This window comes from Pseudophryne corroboree, chromosome 6 (genome assembly GCF_028390025.1).
Source record: "Pseudophryne corroboree isolate aPseCor3 chromosome 6, aPseCor3.hap2, whole genome shotgun sequence".
In the NCBI taxonomy this organism is placed as follows: domain Eukaryota; kingdom Metazoa; phylum Chordata; class Amphibia; order Anura; family Myobatrachidae; genus Pseudophryne; species Pseudophryne corroboree.
Window position 1 is genome coordinate 783,476,413 of NC_086449.1, and position 15,707 is coordinate 783,492,119.

General features: G+C 44.0%; 1 protein-coding gene across 2 annotated transcripts in view; it reads right to left on the reverse strand.

Moving 5' to 3' along the window:
• Positions 1-15,707, reverse strand: part of GABRG2 (gamma-aminobutyric acid type A receptor subunit gamma2) — a 234,322-nt gene that overhangs the window by 62,401 nt on the left and 156,214 nt on the right. For both annotated transcript variants that reach the window (XM_063928752.1, XM_063928753.1), the window contains exon 5: positions 3,676-3,758. In XM_063928752.1, the coding sequence (XP_063784822.1) occupies positions 3,676-3,758 (83 nt within the window). The remainder of the gene's footprint in view (positions 1-3,675; positions 3,759-15,707) is intronic.

Below are 15,707 nucleotides of genomic sequence, written 5' to 3' on the forward strand. Positions count from 1 at the left end.
TCGGTGTTAGTACATGCCCATGTCCTTCTCTAAAAGCCAACTGAAAATGGTATTAGTCTCTTCTGCATTCTGACAGGCTTATTTGCAGTGTGGAAATCTCCCTACCCTCATTACTATAGCTAACATGACAAAAAGAGCTGCACATTACTGTGTTAGTTCTGGTGGTAAGAGACGGATGCCAGGCTAACATCGCCGGTATAAATTTGTAAATGACAAGTTTAGTGTAATAAGGATGCATTGCAGTTATATTTTTGCATCTGTTCTTACATTTTACCAGGGGGATTCCATAGACGCTGCTGTAATGTGTACTATGCCACCAAAGAGCTATTCTAACTTGGGAACACTAGGGCACCCAGGCTGGCATGCAGTGAAATTACCGGCTATCGGATCCCGACGGTCAGGGTACCAACGCCGGAAACCTGACAACCAGGGAAATGCCGGCGGTCAGAATCCTGACCCAAGCCTGGTATTCTCAATCGAGTGGTGGTCCACGCCACCACGCAAGGGGGAATATAACTGTGTGGCAACCAAAGGTCTCCACCGGACCTGAAGCGTGGCGAGCCCACGCTGTGCTCCCTTGCGGGATTCTGGATGTCGGGTTCCCGGCGTCGGTCTCCTGACTACCAGGATACTGACTGCCAGGATCCCATACCGATCCCCCCAGGCCATCATCATCATCACATTAGCATCATATTTCACAAGCCATGCTGGACAGCTGAGAGCATAATTTCACCCCGAAAGACGAGTCGTTTAAACCATAGTGTCTTCAGATGCTCACATACCATACCCAAGTAAGAACGGATTCTCTGACATCAGTGAGCAGAAGACTCCTGGGGCCATGCACTGCAGGAGTCCTGCTAACCACATGAGACACAATAGGAAACTGATGACAGTCCCTCTACTAAGCAGATCAAACTCTGGAATCTTTGTAGTCTAATTTCCTTTCTTGGGTGACAGCCCTACATTCTGGGAAGCAGAAGGATTCTGGCATGAACCCTCTGGTACTTATCTGTGAAACATGCTGTCATTTCTAGAGAATGTTATTATGCAGTAAAGTATGTTCACTGAAACCAGTTACTTGCCTACAGGACTGTAGGTGTTTTCCATACCCACTGAAGTACTGGCTGTGTCAAGCTCATACTGTACATATGGTTAACTCCATGTAAGCCAAAGGAGTTAAAGATTAACCCATTATCCTCATAGTACTCAAAAATCCATAGTTATGATTTCTGCTTTGTAGATATTCTGCCATAACACCCAAAACTTAAAAAATTTAATGATGGGGTATTGGGGGTCATTCCGACCCGTTTGCACGCAGTGTTTTTTTCCCTGAGGTGCGAACGGGTGCGGAATGTGCATGCGGGGTGGCCGCTGTGCGCATGCGCGACGTTGCCCGGCGATAGGGGTCGCCGGGTTACGTAGTGGCTACCGACGGAAGCGGTCGCAGCGGCGACCACTAAGAAGATTGAAAGGAAGGAGGCGTGGATGGGCAGATCCGGACCATTGGAGTCCGTTTTTGGGGAGTGGTGAGTAAAACGCAGGCATGTCCAGGACAACGGAGGGCGGAGGTGTGACGTCAAAGCCGGGCCCATCATCGATGGATCCATCACACAGGGTAAGTATGTCCAGCCCTAGTCTACTTCTGCTTGATTTTTTTTTAACTTAGCAGGGCTGCACAAGCGATTGCAGCCCTGCTAAGCTAAAATACACTCCCCCATAGGCGTGGACTATTGATCGCATCAGCAGCTAAAAGTTGCTGGCTGCGATCAACTCAGAATGACCACCATTATTTGATAACAGTTGTCAGGTAAAGTTATTTTCCAATAAGAGAAAGTGAAATCTAGAAATATACGTAGGATAAATGGTAACAAAATGTAGGCAGTGGCGTAACTAGTCATGTGTGGGCCCCACAGCAACATACTGTATATAAGGTCCCCATGTACCACACAATGATAAAAAAAACCTCACATACAGTAGAAACATGTGACAGAAAAGAAACTTCCAGTTTTTATAAACTGTGTTTTATGTCACATTTTAATATGTATATGCTGGATTTCATTTAATAATCATTTCCTTATTTATGTTTATGCCGTAAATAGTCTTATATATAGGATGTATGTGACACAACATTGCTGACCCTGTGACCCGGATATGCTTTTACTCCATACTTTACCAGCTGATGCGATTTAATGCCTATATCATGTTATACTTATTTGGAGGTTTATTTTTAATATTGAATAAATTTGTGCTTTTTATTACATACTATACCATCGTGGCACCTCTTCTATTTATATGTGGAAGTGGCACCCAGTGAATAATTGATCACTGCATAAAGGGAGAGTATTTCCTAGCATTGAGGAAGGGGTATGGCATCCCACAGTTGCCCAGCAATGGCCTCATGCTGCATTCTGGGATGCCACAGAGTGCCCATGCTGCAACCTCTCCCCCCAGGGCAGCCGTCTCTCCGTCATCATGCAATATGGAAGCATGCAGGCTTGGACTGGCCCACAGGGGTACAGGGGAAACCACCGGTGGGCCCTACTGCCTGGAGGCCCACCTCCTGCTCTAAGGATCAGGTTCCAGATTGTGCACTTGAATTATACATCATACATATGTTACCTTATACTGGACTATGGTGTATTTTCTACAGTGCATTGCTGTTATTAATCTGGTACATTATCATGCATGCAGCAGCGAATTTACTGTGTATATTTATGAAGGGGCCCAGACATTGCACTCTCTAATGGTTAGTCAAACCAATGAGGTGGCAGGCCAAACCCCCTCTGCAGACTGGACACACCCCTAACATAGGCCCCTATCACTGCATTCCCCCGGTGGGCCCTACATGCCCCACTCCGACACTGGAAGTATGGCAGCCACCATGACATCCTGGTGTCTGCTTGCTCCCAATGCAGTCAGAGGATCCCTCCAGGCACTTGCAGCCTGCCATCTGCTCCAAGTGCAAAGCCCCGGCAGCTCCCTTCATCCCTAAGAAGCGGTAGATGCGGCGGGTGAGCAGGTGGGTCTCCTTTGAATTATAGCCATTAAATTGACCAAATTGACATTCACTAGCACCAGAGTTATCTCCAACCATTAATACAACAGAAGTAATACCGATCCCCCCTCAGCTGTGGACCCCACAACAGCTGCACCCCCTCCAGCAATGGGAGTTATGCCATACTTACCGACAATCTGGCTGCCCACTCCGGGAGGGGGAGCCAGTTTGGAGTAGCGGGGGGGAGGGGCGTGGTGCAGTAGCGGGGACATGGTGATTATGGCGGATGAAATATAGGAGTTGGGATTAAGGGCAAGGCTACACAATCGCGTCATCGTGGCCCTGGGCTGCCCACTTTGGACAGAGGCGTGGGGGGTTGCTAAGGGATGCGGGGGGTAGTGGGTGGCTGGCGCTCAGCCGGGAGACTTGCCCAGTCTTAAGGGGGGCCAGGAGAGTCACCCGATTTTCAGGAGCCTCCCGGCCATTCCGGGAGAGTAGGCAAGTATGAGTTATGCCCCTGATTTTAGGTCAAGCAACCCTTTAAAAATATTATAAAAACACTGACACATCTGCAGCATGTACTGAAGGTGGATAAATTCCCAAGTTACTGCTTTGTGAAAGCATCAACATCTCCTCTGTTATAATAAGAAAAACAAAATCAATATGAATACAATACTTACAGCTTGAAAACTCAAGAGGACACGAATGTTCATCCATTGGAAAGTTATGCAACTGCAGTTGACACTCAGCATCTATTGTAAGCCTACAGAAAAATTACAGAAAATATTAAATGACGTTTTTGTGAAAAACTGTTCAGTCTTCTTAAAGGCAACCAGTCGAGAATTTTAGATTGGAGTTATTTTGTTACATTGCTTCAACTTTATCTGAAAATAGATATTCATATTTTTTTTACTATATTTTCTGCATCCTTGCCTTGTCAATTTTATTACAAAGGCTTTTCCTATTTGTAATTATGTATGATCATTTGTAGATATCATTAACAAAATAAAACTAGTTCACCAATGTAATTGAATATGTTTAGTAAATTTACATATTTTCCCTAATATAAATACTTTTTCAATACTAATTTCTGGGTGGATAAACATTATGTAATCTGTGTCCATCTAGCACAAGTGAAGTAAGAGCTGGAGAAAAGCCACTCCCTCCACCCTCCCAGCTCTCAGTGGATGCCTGCATCTGGACACATGCTATCCTTCCCCCCCCCCCCCTCCCCCCAACACTTTATGGATGTACTGTACAGAACAACAGTGTTCACACTTTTTTATGTAATACAGAGATAACAGACAGCAGGCTCCAGAGGTGATCGATAACTTCGCTGTGATCAAGGGGATCCTGGTAAGCACTCACAGGGGAAATGACCAAATTGAATAACAGTGTAGATTCAGGAAACCTCTACAGTGTAAAATAAGTTGTAAGCTGGTATAACATTTAAATGAACTTTATATTATAGCATGTGAGAGGCTATAGAGGCTGACTCTGAAGTAAAAGCAGAAAGAAGAAGGGAGTGATGGAAAGTGAGAGAGATGGGATAGCGAGAGAGAAAGAGAGAGAGAGAGAGAGAGAGAGAGAGAGAGAGAGAGACAGAGGGGTATATTCAATTGAAGTCGGATATATTCCGACATTCATTTTTCGGAATGGATCCGACCTGGGCTATTCAATGCATTCTCAATTCGACTTTAAAAAAAGTCGAATTGAGATGCGGGAGCTTAGACGGGGGAGAGCCGCGGGTAGACGGGGGAGAGCAGCGATACAGCAGTGGCTATATAGCCACTGCTGTAGCGCTGCTCTCCCCCGTCTGCCCACAGCTCTCCCCAATCTCCCCCACCCCGTCTCTGCCTCTCCCCATCCCCGCATCACAGCCGCCGCTCACGGCAGCGTCCACCCGGCTCCAACAAGCGAGGTCTCGCTTGCTGGAACCGGGTGGACGCTTCTGCGAGCGGTGGTTGTGACACATCCTCCGGCGCTGCTCTCCCCGTCTGCCCGCGGTTCTCCCTGTCTCTGCTCCCGCATCTCACTTCGACTTTTTTTACAGTTTAATTGAGATGGTGGGAAAGGGGGCCAAAACCCCTTTTCGACACAAGCACACGGATCGGCAGCTACTCCGCCGATCCGCGAGCTTTTCGACAAGTTGAATTCCTCGACTTGTCGAATAATTTGGGGTTAGATTGAATAGGTCGGAACCCCTTCCAACCTAAAAAAGCCAAAAACTGTGTCTTTTCGACAGATGGCAACTCTCGACTTCAATTGAATATACCGCAAAGAGAGAGAAATAGATTGGAGTAGGATGGATAGATGGGAGGAAGAGGTAGAAAGAGATACAAATGATATGCAGAGGCCAAGCGATAGAGATAGGAGGAGAAGGGGGACAGGGAAATATTGACGAAAAACAGGTAAAGAATGGAGGAAGGGTGGAAGAGGGTAAGATTGAAGAGAGATGAGAAGATAGGGGTAGGAAGAGGGAGAAAAATCCTGCAATGCACAATATCTAGTGTACGGCAGGTCCAAAATACTAGTTTTATTTTACTGTGCATTAAAACATACAGTATACATTATTTTTTTATCATAAAAAATTAATTTTCTTATTATGTAATATAAGAACATTATACTTTGATAATATTCCAATATACAGGTTGAGTATCCCTTATCCAAAATGCTTGGGACCAGAGGTATTTTGGATATGGGATTTTTCCGTATTTTGGAATAATTGCATACCATAATGAGATATCATGGTGATGGGACCTAAGTCTAAGCACAGAATACATTAATGTTACATATACACCTTATACACACAGCCTAAAGGTAATTTTAGCCAATATTTTTTGTAATTTTGTGCATTAAGCAGAGTGTGTCTACATTCACACAATTCATTTATGTTTCATATACACCTTATACACACAGCCTGAAGGTCATTTAATACAATATTTTTAATAACTTTGTGTATTAAACAAAGTTTGTGTACATTGAGCCATCAAAAAACAAAGGTTTCACTATCTCACACTCACTCAAAAAAGTCCGTATTTCGGAATATGCCATATTTCGGAATATTTGGATATGGGATACTCAACCTGTATAACTAAAATGCTTATCCGAATAAAAATATGCAAATCACTTTGCCAATTTGGATATTTTTTAGAATAAATTTTAATTGATTTGTTCCCAGCTAAAACCTATGATATATGATGCTGGGTACAGTCCAAACAAAAACCAGGATTGGAAAGACTTTAATTTGAATGTATTACATATTTTAGTTGTTATTTTAGGGGATTATATTTAGAGCTAATTCTAGTTCAAAGAAGCTGGTCATTTTATTAATTATTACTAGTGCACCAATGTTATATTTTCTCCATGCCAGTCACTCTTAATTCATCACAGTATTTATAAATCAAGTTTCACCAAGCATATTGTTTAGTAGAAGCAGAGTTCAATCAGAAACCCAAGAATGATAACTGAGCTATTTATAACACTTGTTAACTGAGTCATCACTGCTAATTAACATGTAATGCCTTTTAGCTGAGTAGGACGGGAGGTAACATTGTGTGAGAAAAAATATTGCTTTAAATGATTCAAGTGATGATTGATAAGAAAACACGTCATATATTTAAAAGCAGATATGTTCCCTCTTCATAAATAAAATTATGTTGACTCCATGAAACAAATTAATTGGGTGCGAGTTTGGTGTGCAGGACAAACTTGCACCTTCTCGCACTTTTGGAGGGTGCGAGTTTGTCCCACAACTCACAAATTTGCTCCTATAAAGGAAGCATGAGAATTCTAACTATATGACGTTGTTTCTCTGACAATTACAAGTAACTTCATGTAGTTAGAATTCTCATACTTCCTATGCAACAGCAGATATCTCCGTCAGTAAGGTGCATGCTTCCAGTGTAATAGGTTATGGGTTCTAATCCTGGATATGACACTTGCAAATGAATTGTCAGCGAAATAATCAGCATTGTGAGGGACTGAGCAGATCTACCTGTACGTATTGTGTGGCTGGACCCCTACTTAGATCTGCCTAGTTGCAATGGTTTTGTAGTAGCTTCATATAGTTAGAATCTGCAGGCTTGCTATGCAGGAGCAAATTTTATATATATATATATATATATGTATACATACATATACATGGGGGGGGGGGAACAATATATTTCTTGCCTCCGGGCAACTGGGACAAACTTGCGCCGCTGTTTCAAAGTGCAAGTTTAGACAGAAGCATGTACAGATTAGTGACATTTGTGCATGCTTATGTCTGTAAAAGTTAAGAAACAGTTAAAAAAATAGTTTTAACTGACGTGGCCCAAAAGCATAGCCAGCCTCAGGCTCTTTGAGCCGATCCTGGTTGAAACAATACAGGGGAAAAAATCTGTTGGGTTCCTGGTTCCAAAAATAAAGGGGGAAAACGTTTACCTCTATTAACTTGTGGTTAGCCACACTTTCGCCGTTCCATCATAGGCTATAATGCAGATTTCTCTACATTTTAACCCATGGAGAGAACTTTGAATGACAGGCCAGATCTACACACTCAATCAGCGTGGAGCTCCTCAGGAGCAGCAAGCTGATTGGCTCACAGGTTTCCTAGTGAGAGGAGCCACACAGAATACAGCCATTCGTGTAGTAGTAATGTATGTGATCACACATACACTTCTACATGTCTGGTGGGTCGAGTTTGCATTTTATTATTTTTTTTAACCCCTAGAATGCCTACTTTGGAATGAAGATGACCATACTACACTGGAATAGGCGAGTATGGATTTTTGCTTTTTTTTTTACAGCTACCGTGGATTTCTACTGGAGAAAAGGACTGAAGGGCAAAGGGGGATTGTAGGTAAGTATGTGTGAGTATGTATGTATGTGAGTGTGCATGTATGCTTTAGTAAACTTTTACTTTCTACAGTGTGTGTGTCTTGTCTTTATTTTAATATTTTTTACAGGTGGCACCACAGGTACCAGTGGGCTGTTTAATTCCCATGCATGCTGGTATTTGTAGTTCTCCAAGTACCAGCATGTGGAGGAGGTTTTATGGGACCTGTAGTTTCACCTGTAATAGACACTGTTTTTTCTATTGTTACAGCTTTAACCCTGGCATTGGATGCCCTAGTGGGGGGGGGGGGGCCCTTTTGTTGGGGGAGTTCCCACTTTCCCAGGAATACCTGATAAGGGCTGACTAGGTGGGGGAGGGGCAATGCTATGGCCTCCAGGATCAATATAAATGTGTACCCCAGTTGTGGCTCCACCTCCATGGCTAGTGGAGCCCAATGTTGGTTTAAAAAAGTATGGGGGACCCCTACATCTTTTTTGCCCATATTTTTGGAACCATTATCAATCCAAGAGCCCCATGCTGGTTGGAAAAATACATATGAACCCCCACGCATTTTTTACCCTGTATTTTTTCAACTAGGTCCAGCTCAAAGAGTCCGGGGCTGGTTATGTTTTGGGGGGCGGACCCAACATATTTTTTTCCCATTTTTAACGTAACTTTTATAGGCAGAAGCATGGATGGCTCTCACTGATCTATGCATGCTTCTGTCATACTTGCCAGCCAGAAGCTGGTTTATGTTTGTTGTGAGATATTGGCAATGTTTTAAATGCGAGTTTACAAATCACACCCTATTACATTGCTTGAGTTCAATGAGTGCAATGGCAAAATACCTGGATACGAGTTTTGCCATTGTGAGTTGCAGGATTGCAGGAAACATGTGAGTTTGTTTGTTCCTGCATCCTATAGCATTGTGCAAGTTCTAAAACAGTGAAAGTGTAGCACTAAACTCACACTTTTTAAGAACTTGCATCCTATTATATTTGGTCCCATATCTGTCTCAAAATGCTGACAAAAAATATAAACTATTTTCTCATTGTGGGGTGAATTTGTTTTTTAAATGATTGTAGAAAAAAATGTTTTAAAACTTTTTGGAATTTCATCTTTATGGAAAAAAAGGATCAATCAGCAATTGGATGAAGGTTGGACGTAATGACCAAAAGGCTAATGTATTTCCAAGTATCCGAGTTCATGGTGTCATAGCTGCAGTGTCAACCACTCACATGTTGCTAAACTCCTGAGACAGCAAAACCTGCTTTCATTTTATCCAGGGAACACAATATTGTTGAATATACGGAGGCTAATCGGACCTCCCCAGTACCACCCTTGAAATATTTTTTCTCTGGTAGACCCTGCCCAGGGACAATCAGTTTCTCTCGCAATTTCAGTTAAAGAGGAAGGGCTGTGGGTGAATATCAGGAGCCACCATGTAGAAATTGCAACTTGTGATTGTGGTCTGTCGCCAATTAACGATAGTCAACACAATTAATCCACTGAATGTACATTATGGAACTGGTAGAGCCCTGCATGTAGAAGTACTTGGAATTCCGGCTGGAGGGAGGGACACCCATAGAAAAATGTTTCCTAAATAGTAATCCAGCTTTATTGTATGGTCATTCACTAACACATTTTCTAATGTGGTTGGACTCCTACGTACAAGCAAAAAGAATATGGACACATAATCTTTCCCCATTATGAAGATATAAAATTGTACACCCACACATATGCAATCTCTTGCATTGAGATCTGTGCAGTACCCTTTGTTAAACAAGTACAACTATTATTTTAATGCTAATGTAAGTTAGCACATTAGACTACTTTGCAATTTTAATTACGTTATTCAAAGAAATTCTGCTCTTAATTTTGATACTTAAAGAACATAGATATAATATAAAGGTATTAAATGTACAAATATTAGTGTCAATCTCTCTTTACAGCAATACTTCTTTAACAGTAACTTATTGTAAGTAATATTAATTAAATGAATTAATTACATACAGTATAATGAAATAAAGTATTATAAAATCTTATCTAAACTAGTCTAGTCTTATTTTGAGCGTCCACAATTTTTCAGCTCTTTTCTAATCTCCTGTGTTCTGTTATGGCAGGTATTATGGCTGGAGCAGACATATAGTAAATCAAATAATAGCTTGGCCTCTCAAAACTCCCGCAAAAGATGTCATGGGTCACGATCCTTTATAAATTTCTAAAGGCAACTTAAAATTAGTGATGAGCGGGTTCGGTTCCTTGGAAACCGAACCCCCCCCCCGAACTTCATTCATTTTACACGGGTCCGAGGCATACTCGGATTCTCCCGTATGGCTCGGGTAACCCGAGCGCGCCCGAACGTCATCATCCCGCTGTCGGATTCTCGCGAGATTCGGATTCTATATAAGCAGCCGCGCGTCGCCGCCATTTTCACTCGTGCATTGGAAATGTTAGGGAGAGGACGTGGCTGGCGTCCTCTCCGTTATTGTTGAACTTGATTGTGCACTATTGCTTAATTGTGGGGAGGGCTGGGGAGCAGCTGTATAATAGAGGAGGAGTACAGTGCAGAGTTTTGCTGATCAGTGACCACCAGTTTTATCCGTTCTCTGCCTGAAAAAAACGCTCCATATCTGTGCTCAGTGTGCTGCATATATCTGTGCTCACACTGCTTAATTGTGGGGACTGGGGACCAGCAGTATTATATAGGAGGAGTACAGTGCAGAGTTTTGCTGACAGTGACCACCAGTATACGTTGTCTGCCTGAAAAAAACACTCCATATCTGTGCTCAGTGTGCTGCTTTATTGTGGGGACTGGGGACCACCAGTATAATATTATATAGGAGAGTACAGTGCAGAGTTTTGCTGACCAGTGACCACCAGTATATAATATATAGCATTACGGTACAGTAGGCCACTGCTGTACCTAGAGCGATAAAACTGTGCGCTCGGTGGGTGGTGGTGTATGTGATTGTCAGCAGCGACTTGGAGAGGGAATGCCAATCCCTCAAAGAAACACTCAATACAAACAGAAACCAAGTTGCGCTCAACAATAAAAAAAACAAAACATTTATTGTAAAAATTAGCAGCAATTCTCCCGGGAGTACAATTAATAGAAATGAATTATCATAAATCTACACGGTATAGAATCACTATGCCCAAATGAATTATAATAATGCAGATATTATTTATTAATTATGACATATGGCCCCAAAAGATATTGTGATGAATTCAACAATAGTGGTAATAATTATTACGCTCTTTTAACCAACATATGGGTCTGTGTGCCAATAATAACTCACTTATTATGTAGAAGTCCCAAACAGTCCTTGTTCCATACGGACATATATCAGTTCCAATGTTCCTGTAAGTGGAAAGTGTCCTTATGATGGGTTTTAAGCACTCAAATAAATGCAGGGATAGACAGATGAGCTGTGTCCACCAAAACCAAGCTGCTATGGTGGTGTTAGCAGGGAGAGCCCGGAGTGATGTTAGTGCAGCCAGCCGTTTACCCCCGCAAGGGGGAGGGAGAGCGGTGTCTGTGGTAGCCGCCGGGTTAGAGTGGAAAGTAGCCGTGCACAGGCTGTCGGACCCGGACCGCTAGATGTTACCTCTGTGACACGATGTAAGTACGCTCTCACCTGAAACGGCTGGGCTTACCTCCCATGGGCAGCTCCGATTGAGCCTCCCTGCACTTCACCTGGTGTAGAAGAGGAACTGTTGGAGCCACGGATAAATTGCGCTGGCTGAGTGTGAAAGCCAGCCACGCTCTGAGTGGCGATGTTAGAGTTGCGTCTCCTTGCCGGGCTCCAAATCAGCCTCACTTGAATATGCCGCCGACGAGATCAGAAGGCACCGGAGCCCCGGCACCTGAGCGTCAGCTGGGCGGTAGAAAGCTGTACGGTACAGCGGCCGTCAAGGACTGATCTCCTGTGTTGGCTCAAAGTGAGCTGGACTTCAGATGATGAGAGGGTACACCTGTATCCTACTGCTGTACCTACTTCTGTGTCGTCATTAAGTATACTATCCATCTAGATTCTATACCTGTGGTGCATTTTAGTTTTGCAGTTTGCTGACACAGTGACCACCAGTATACTATATATAGCAGTACGGTACGGAAGGCCACTGCTGTACCTACCTCTGTGTCATCATTAAGTATACTATCCATCTACATTCTATACCTGTGGTGCATTTTAGTTTTGCAGTTTGCTGACACAGTGACCACCAGTATACTATATATAGCAGTACGGTACGGAAGGCCACTGCTGTACCTACCTCTGTGTCATCATTAAGTATACTATCCATCTACATTCTATACCTGTGGTGCATTTTAGTTTTGCAGTTTGCTGACACAGTGACCACCAGTATACTATATATAGCAGTACGGTACGGAAGGCCACTGCTGTACCTACCTCTGTGTCGTCATTAAGTATACTATCCATCTACATTCTATACCTGTGGTGCATTTTAGTTTTGCAGTTTGCTGACACAGTGACCACCAGTATACTATATATAGCAGTACGGAAGGCCACTGCTGTACCTACCTCTGTGTCGTCATTAAGTATACTATCCATCTACATTCTATACCTGTGGTGCATTTTAGTTTTGCAGTTTGCTGACACAGTGACCACCAGTATACTATATATAGCAGTACGGTACGGAAGGCCACTGCTGTACCTACCTCTGTGTCGTCATTAAGTATACTATCCATCTACATTCTATACCTGTGGTGCATTTTAGTTTTGCAGTTTGCTGACACAGTGACCACCAGTATACTATATATAGCAGTACGGTACAGAAGGCCACTGCTGTACCTACCTCTGTGTTGTCATTAAGTATACTATCCATCTACATTCTATACCTGTGGTGCATTTTAGTTTTGCAGATTGCTGACAGTGACCACCAGTATATATAGCAGTACGGTACGGAAGGCCACTGCTCTACCTACCTCTGTGTCATCAAGTATACTATCCATCCATAACTGTGGTGCATTTCAGTTGTGCGCAGTATATTATATAGTAGTAGGCCATTGCTATTGATAGTTACTGGCATATAATTCCACACATTAAAAAATGGAGATCAAAAATGTGGAGGTTAAAATAGGGAAAGATCAAGATCCACTTCCACCTCGTGCTGAAGCTGCTGCCACTAGTCATGGCCGAAACGATGAAATGCCATCAACGTCGTCTGCCAAGGCCGATGCCCAATGTCATAGTAGAGAGCATGTAAAATCCAAAAAACAAAAGTTCAGTAAAATGACCCAAAAATCAAAGTTAAAAGCGTCTGAGGAGAAGCGTAAACTTGCCAATATGCCATTTACGACACGGAGTGGCAAGGAACGGCTGAGGCCCTGGCCTATGTTCATGGCTAGTGGTTCAGCTTCACATGAGGATGGAAGCACTCATCCTCTCGCTAAAAAAATGAAAAGACTTAAGCTGGCAAAAGCACAGCAAAGAACTGTGCGTTCTTCTAAATCACAAAGACCCAAGGAGAGTCCAATTGTGTCGGTTGCGATGCCTGACCTTCCCAACACTGGACGGGAAGAGCTTGCGCCTTCCACCATTTGCACGCCCCCTGCAAGTGCTGGAAGGAGCACCCGCAGTCCAGTTCCTGATAGTCAAATTGAAGATGTCACTGTTGAAGTACACCAGGATGAGGATATGGGTGTTGCTGGCGCTGGGGAGGAAATTGACAAGGAGGATTCTGATGGTGAGGTGGTTTGTTTAAGTCAGGCACCCGGGGAGACACCTGTTGTCCGTGGGACGAATATGGCCATTGACATGCCTGGCCAAAATACAAAAAAAATCAGCTCTTCGGTGTGGAATTATTTCAACACAAATGCGGACAACAGGTGTCAAGCCGTGTGTTGCCTTTGTCAAGCTGTAATAAGTAGGGGTAAGGACATTAACCACCTCGGAACATCCTCCCTTATACGTCACCTGCAGCGCATTCATCATAAATCAGTGACAAGTTCAAAAACTTTGGGTGACAGCGGAAGCAGTCCACTGACCACTAAATCCCTTCCTCTTGTAACCAAGCTCCTGCAAACCACACTTCCAAGTCCCTCAATGTCAATTTCCTCCTTACCCAGGAAAGCCAATAGTCCTGCAGGCCATGTCACTGGCAAGTCTGAGGAGTCCTCTCCTGCCTGGGATTCCTCCGATGCATCCTTGAGTGTAATGCCTACTGCTGCTGGCGCTGCTATTGAAGCTGCTGGGAGTCGATCGTCATCCCAGAGGGGAAGCCGGAAGACCACTTGTACTACTTCCAGTAAGCAATTGACTGTCCAACAGTCCTTTGCGAGGAAGATTAAATATCACAGCAGTCATCATGCTGCAAAGCAGATAACTCAGGCCTTGGCAGCCTGGGCGGTGAGAAACGTGGTTCCGGTATCCACCGTTAATTCAGAGGCAACTAGAGACTTGATTGAGGTACTGTGTCCCCGGTACCAAATACCATCTAGGTTCCATTTCTCTAGGCAGGCGATACCGAAAATGTACACAGACCTCAGAAAAAGACTCACCAGTGTCCTAAAAAATGCAGTTGTACCCAATGTCCACTTAACCACAGACATGTGGACAAGTGGAGCAGGGCAGACTCAGGACTATATGACTGTGACAGCCCACTGGGTAGATGTATTGCCTCCCGCAGCAAGAACAGCAGCGACGGCACCAGTAGCAGCATCTCGCAAACGCCAACTCGTTCCTGGGCAGGCTACGCTTTGTATCACCGCTTTCCAGAAGAGGCACACAGCTGACAACCTCTTACGGAAACTGAGGAAGATCATCGCAGAATGGCTTACTCCAATTGGACTCTCCTGGGGATTTGTGACATCGGACAACGCCAGCAATATTGTGCGTGCATTACATCTGGGCAAATTCCAGCACGTCCCTTGTTTTGCACATACATTGAATTTGGTGGTGCAGAATTATTTAAAAAACGACAGGGGCGTGCAAGAGATGCTGTCGGTGGCCCGAAGAATTGCGTGCCACTTTCGGCATTCAGCCACCGCGTACAGAAGACTGGAGCACCACCAAACAATCCAGAACCTGCCCTGCCATCATCTGAAGCAAGAGGTGGTAACGAGGTGGAATTCAACCCTCTATATGCTTCAGAGGATGGAGGAGCAGCAAAAGGCCATTCAAGCCTATACATCTGGCCACGATATAGGCAAAGGAGGGGGAATGCACCCGACTCAAGCGCAGTGGAGAATGATTTCAACGTTGTGCAAGGTTCTGCAACCCTTTGAACTTGCCAGACGTGAAGTCAGTTCAGACACTGCCAGCCTGAGTCAGGTCATTCCCCTCATCAGGCTTTTGCAGAAGAAGCTGGAGACATTGAAGGAGGAGCTAAAACAGAGCGATTCCGCTAGGCATGTGGGACTTGTGGATGGAGCCCTTAATTCGCTTAACCAGGATTCACGGGTGGTCAATCTGTTGAAATCAGAGCACTACATTTTGGCCACCGTGCTCAAATGATAGATACCTACCTCAACGTAGATACCTACGTTGTATCTCTCTTTCCGGCAGACACAAGTCTGCAAAGGTTCAAAGACCTGCTGGTGAGAAAATTGTCAAGTCAAGCGGAACGTGACCCGTCAACATCTCCTCCTTCACATTCTCCCGCAACTGGGGTTGCGAGGAAAAGGCTAAGAATTCCGAGCCCACCCGCTGGCGGTGATGCAGGGCAGTCTGGAGCGAGTGCTGATATCTGGTCCAGACTGAAGGACCTGCCAACGATTACTGACATGTCGTCTACTGTCACTTCATATGATTCTCTCACCATTGAAAGAATGGTGGAGGATTATATGAGTGACCGCATCCAAGTAGGCACGTCAGACAGTCCGTACGTATACTGGCAGGAAAAAGAGGCAATTTGGAGGCCCTTGCACAA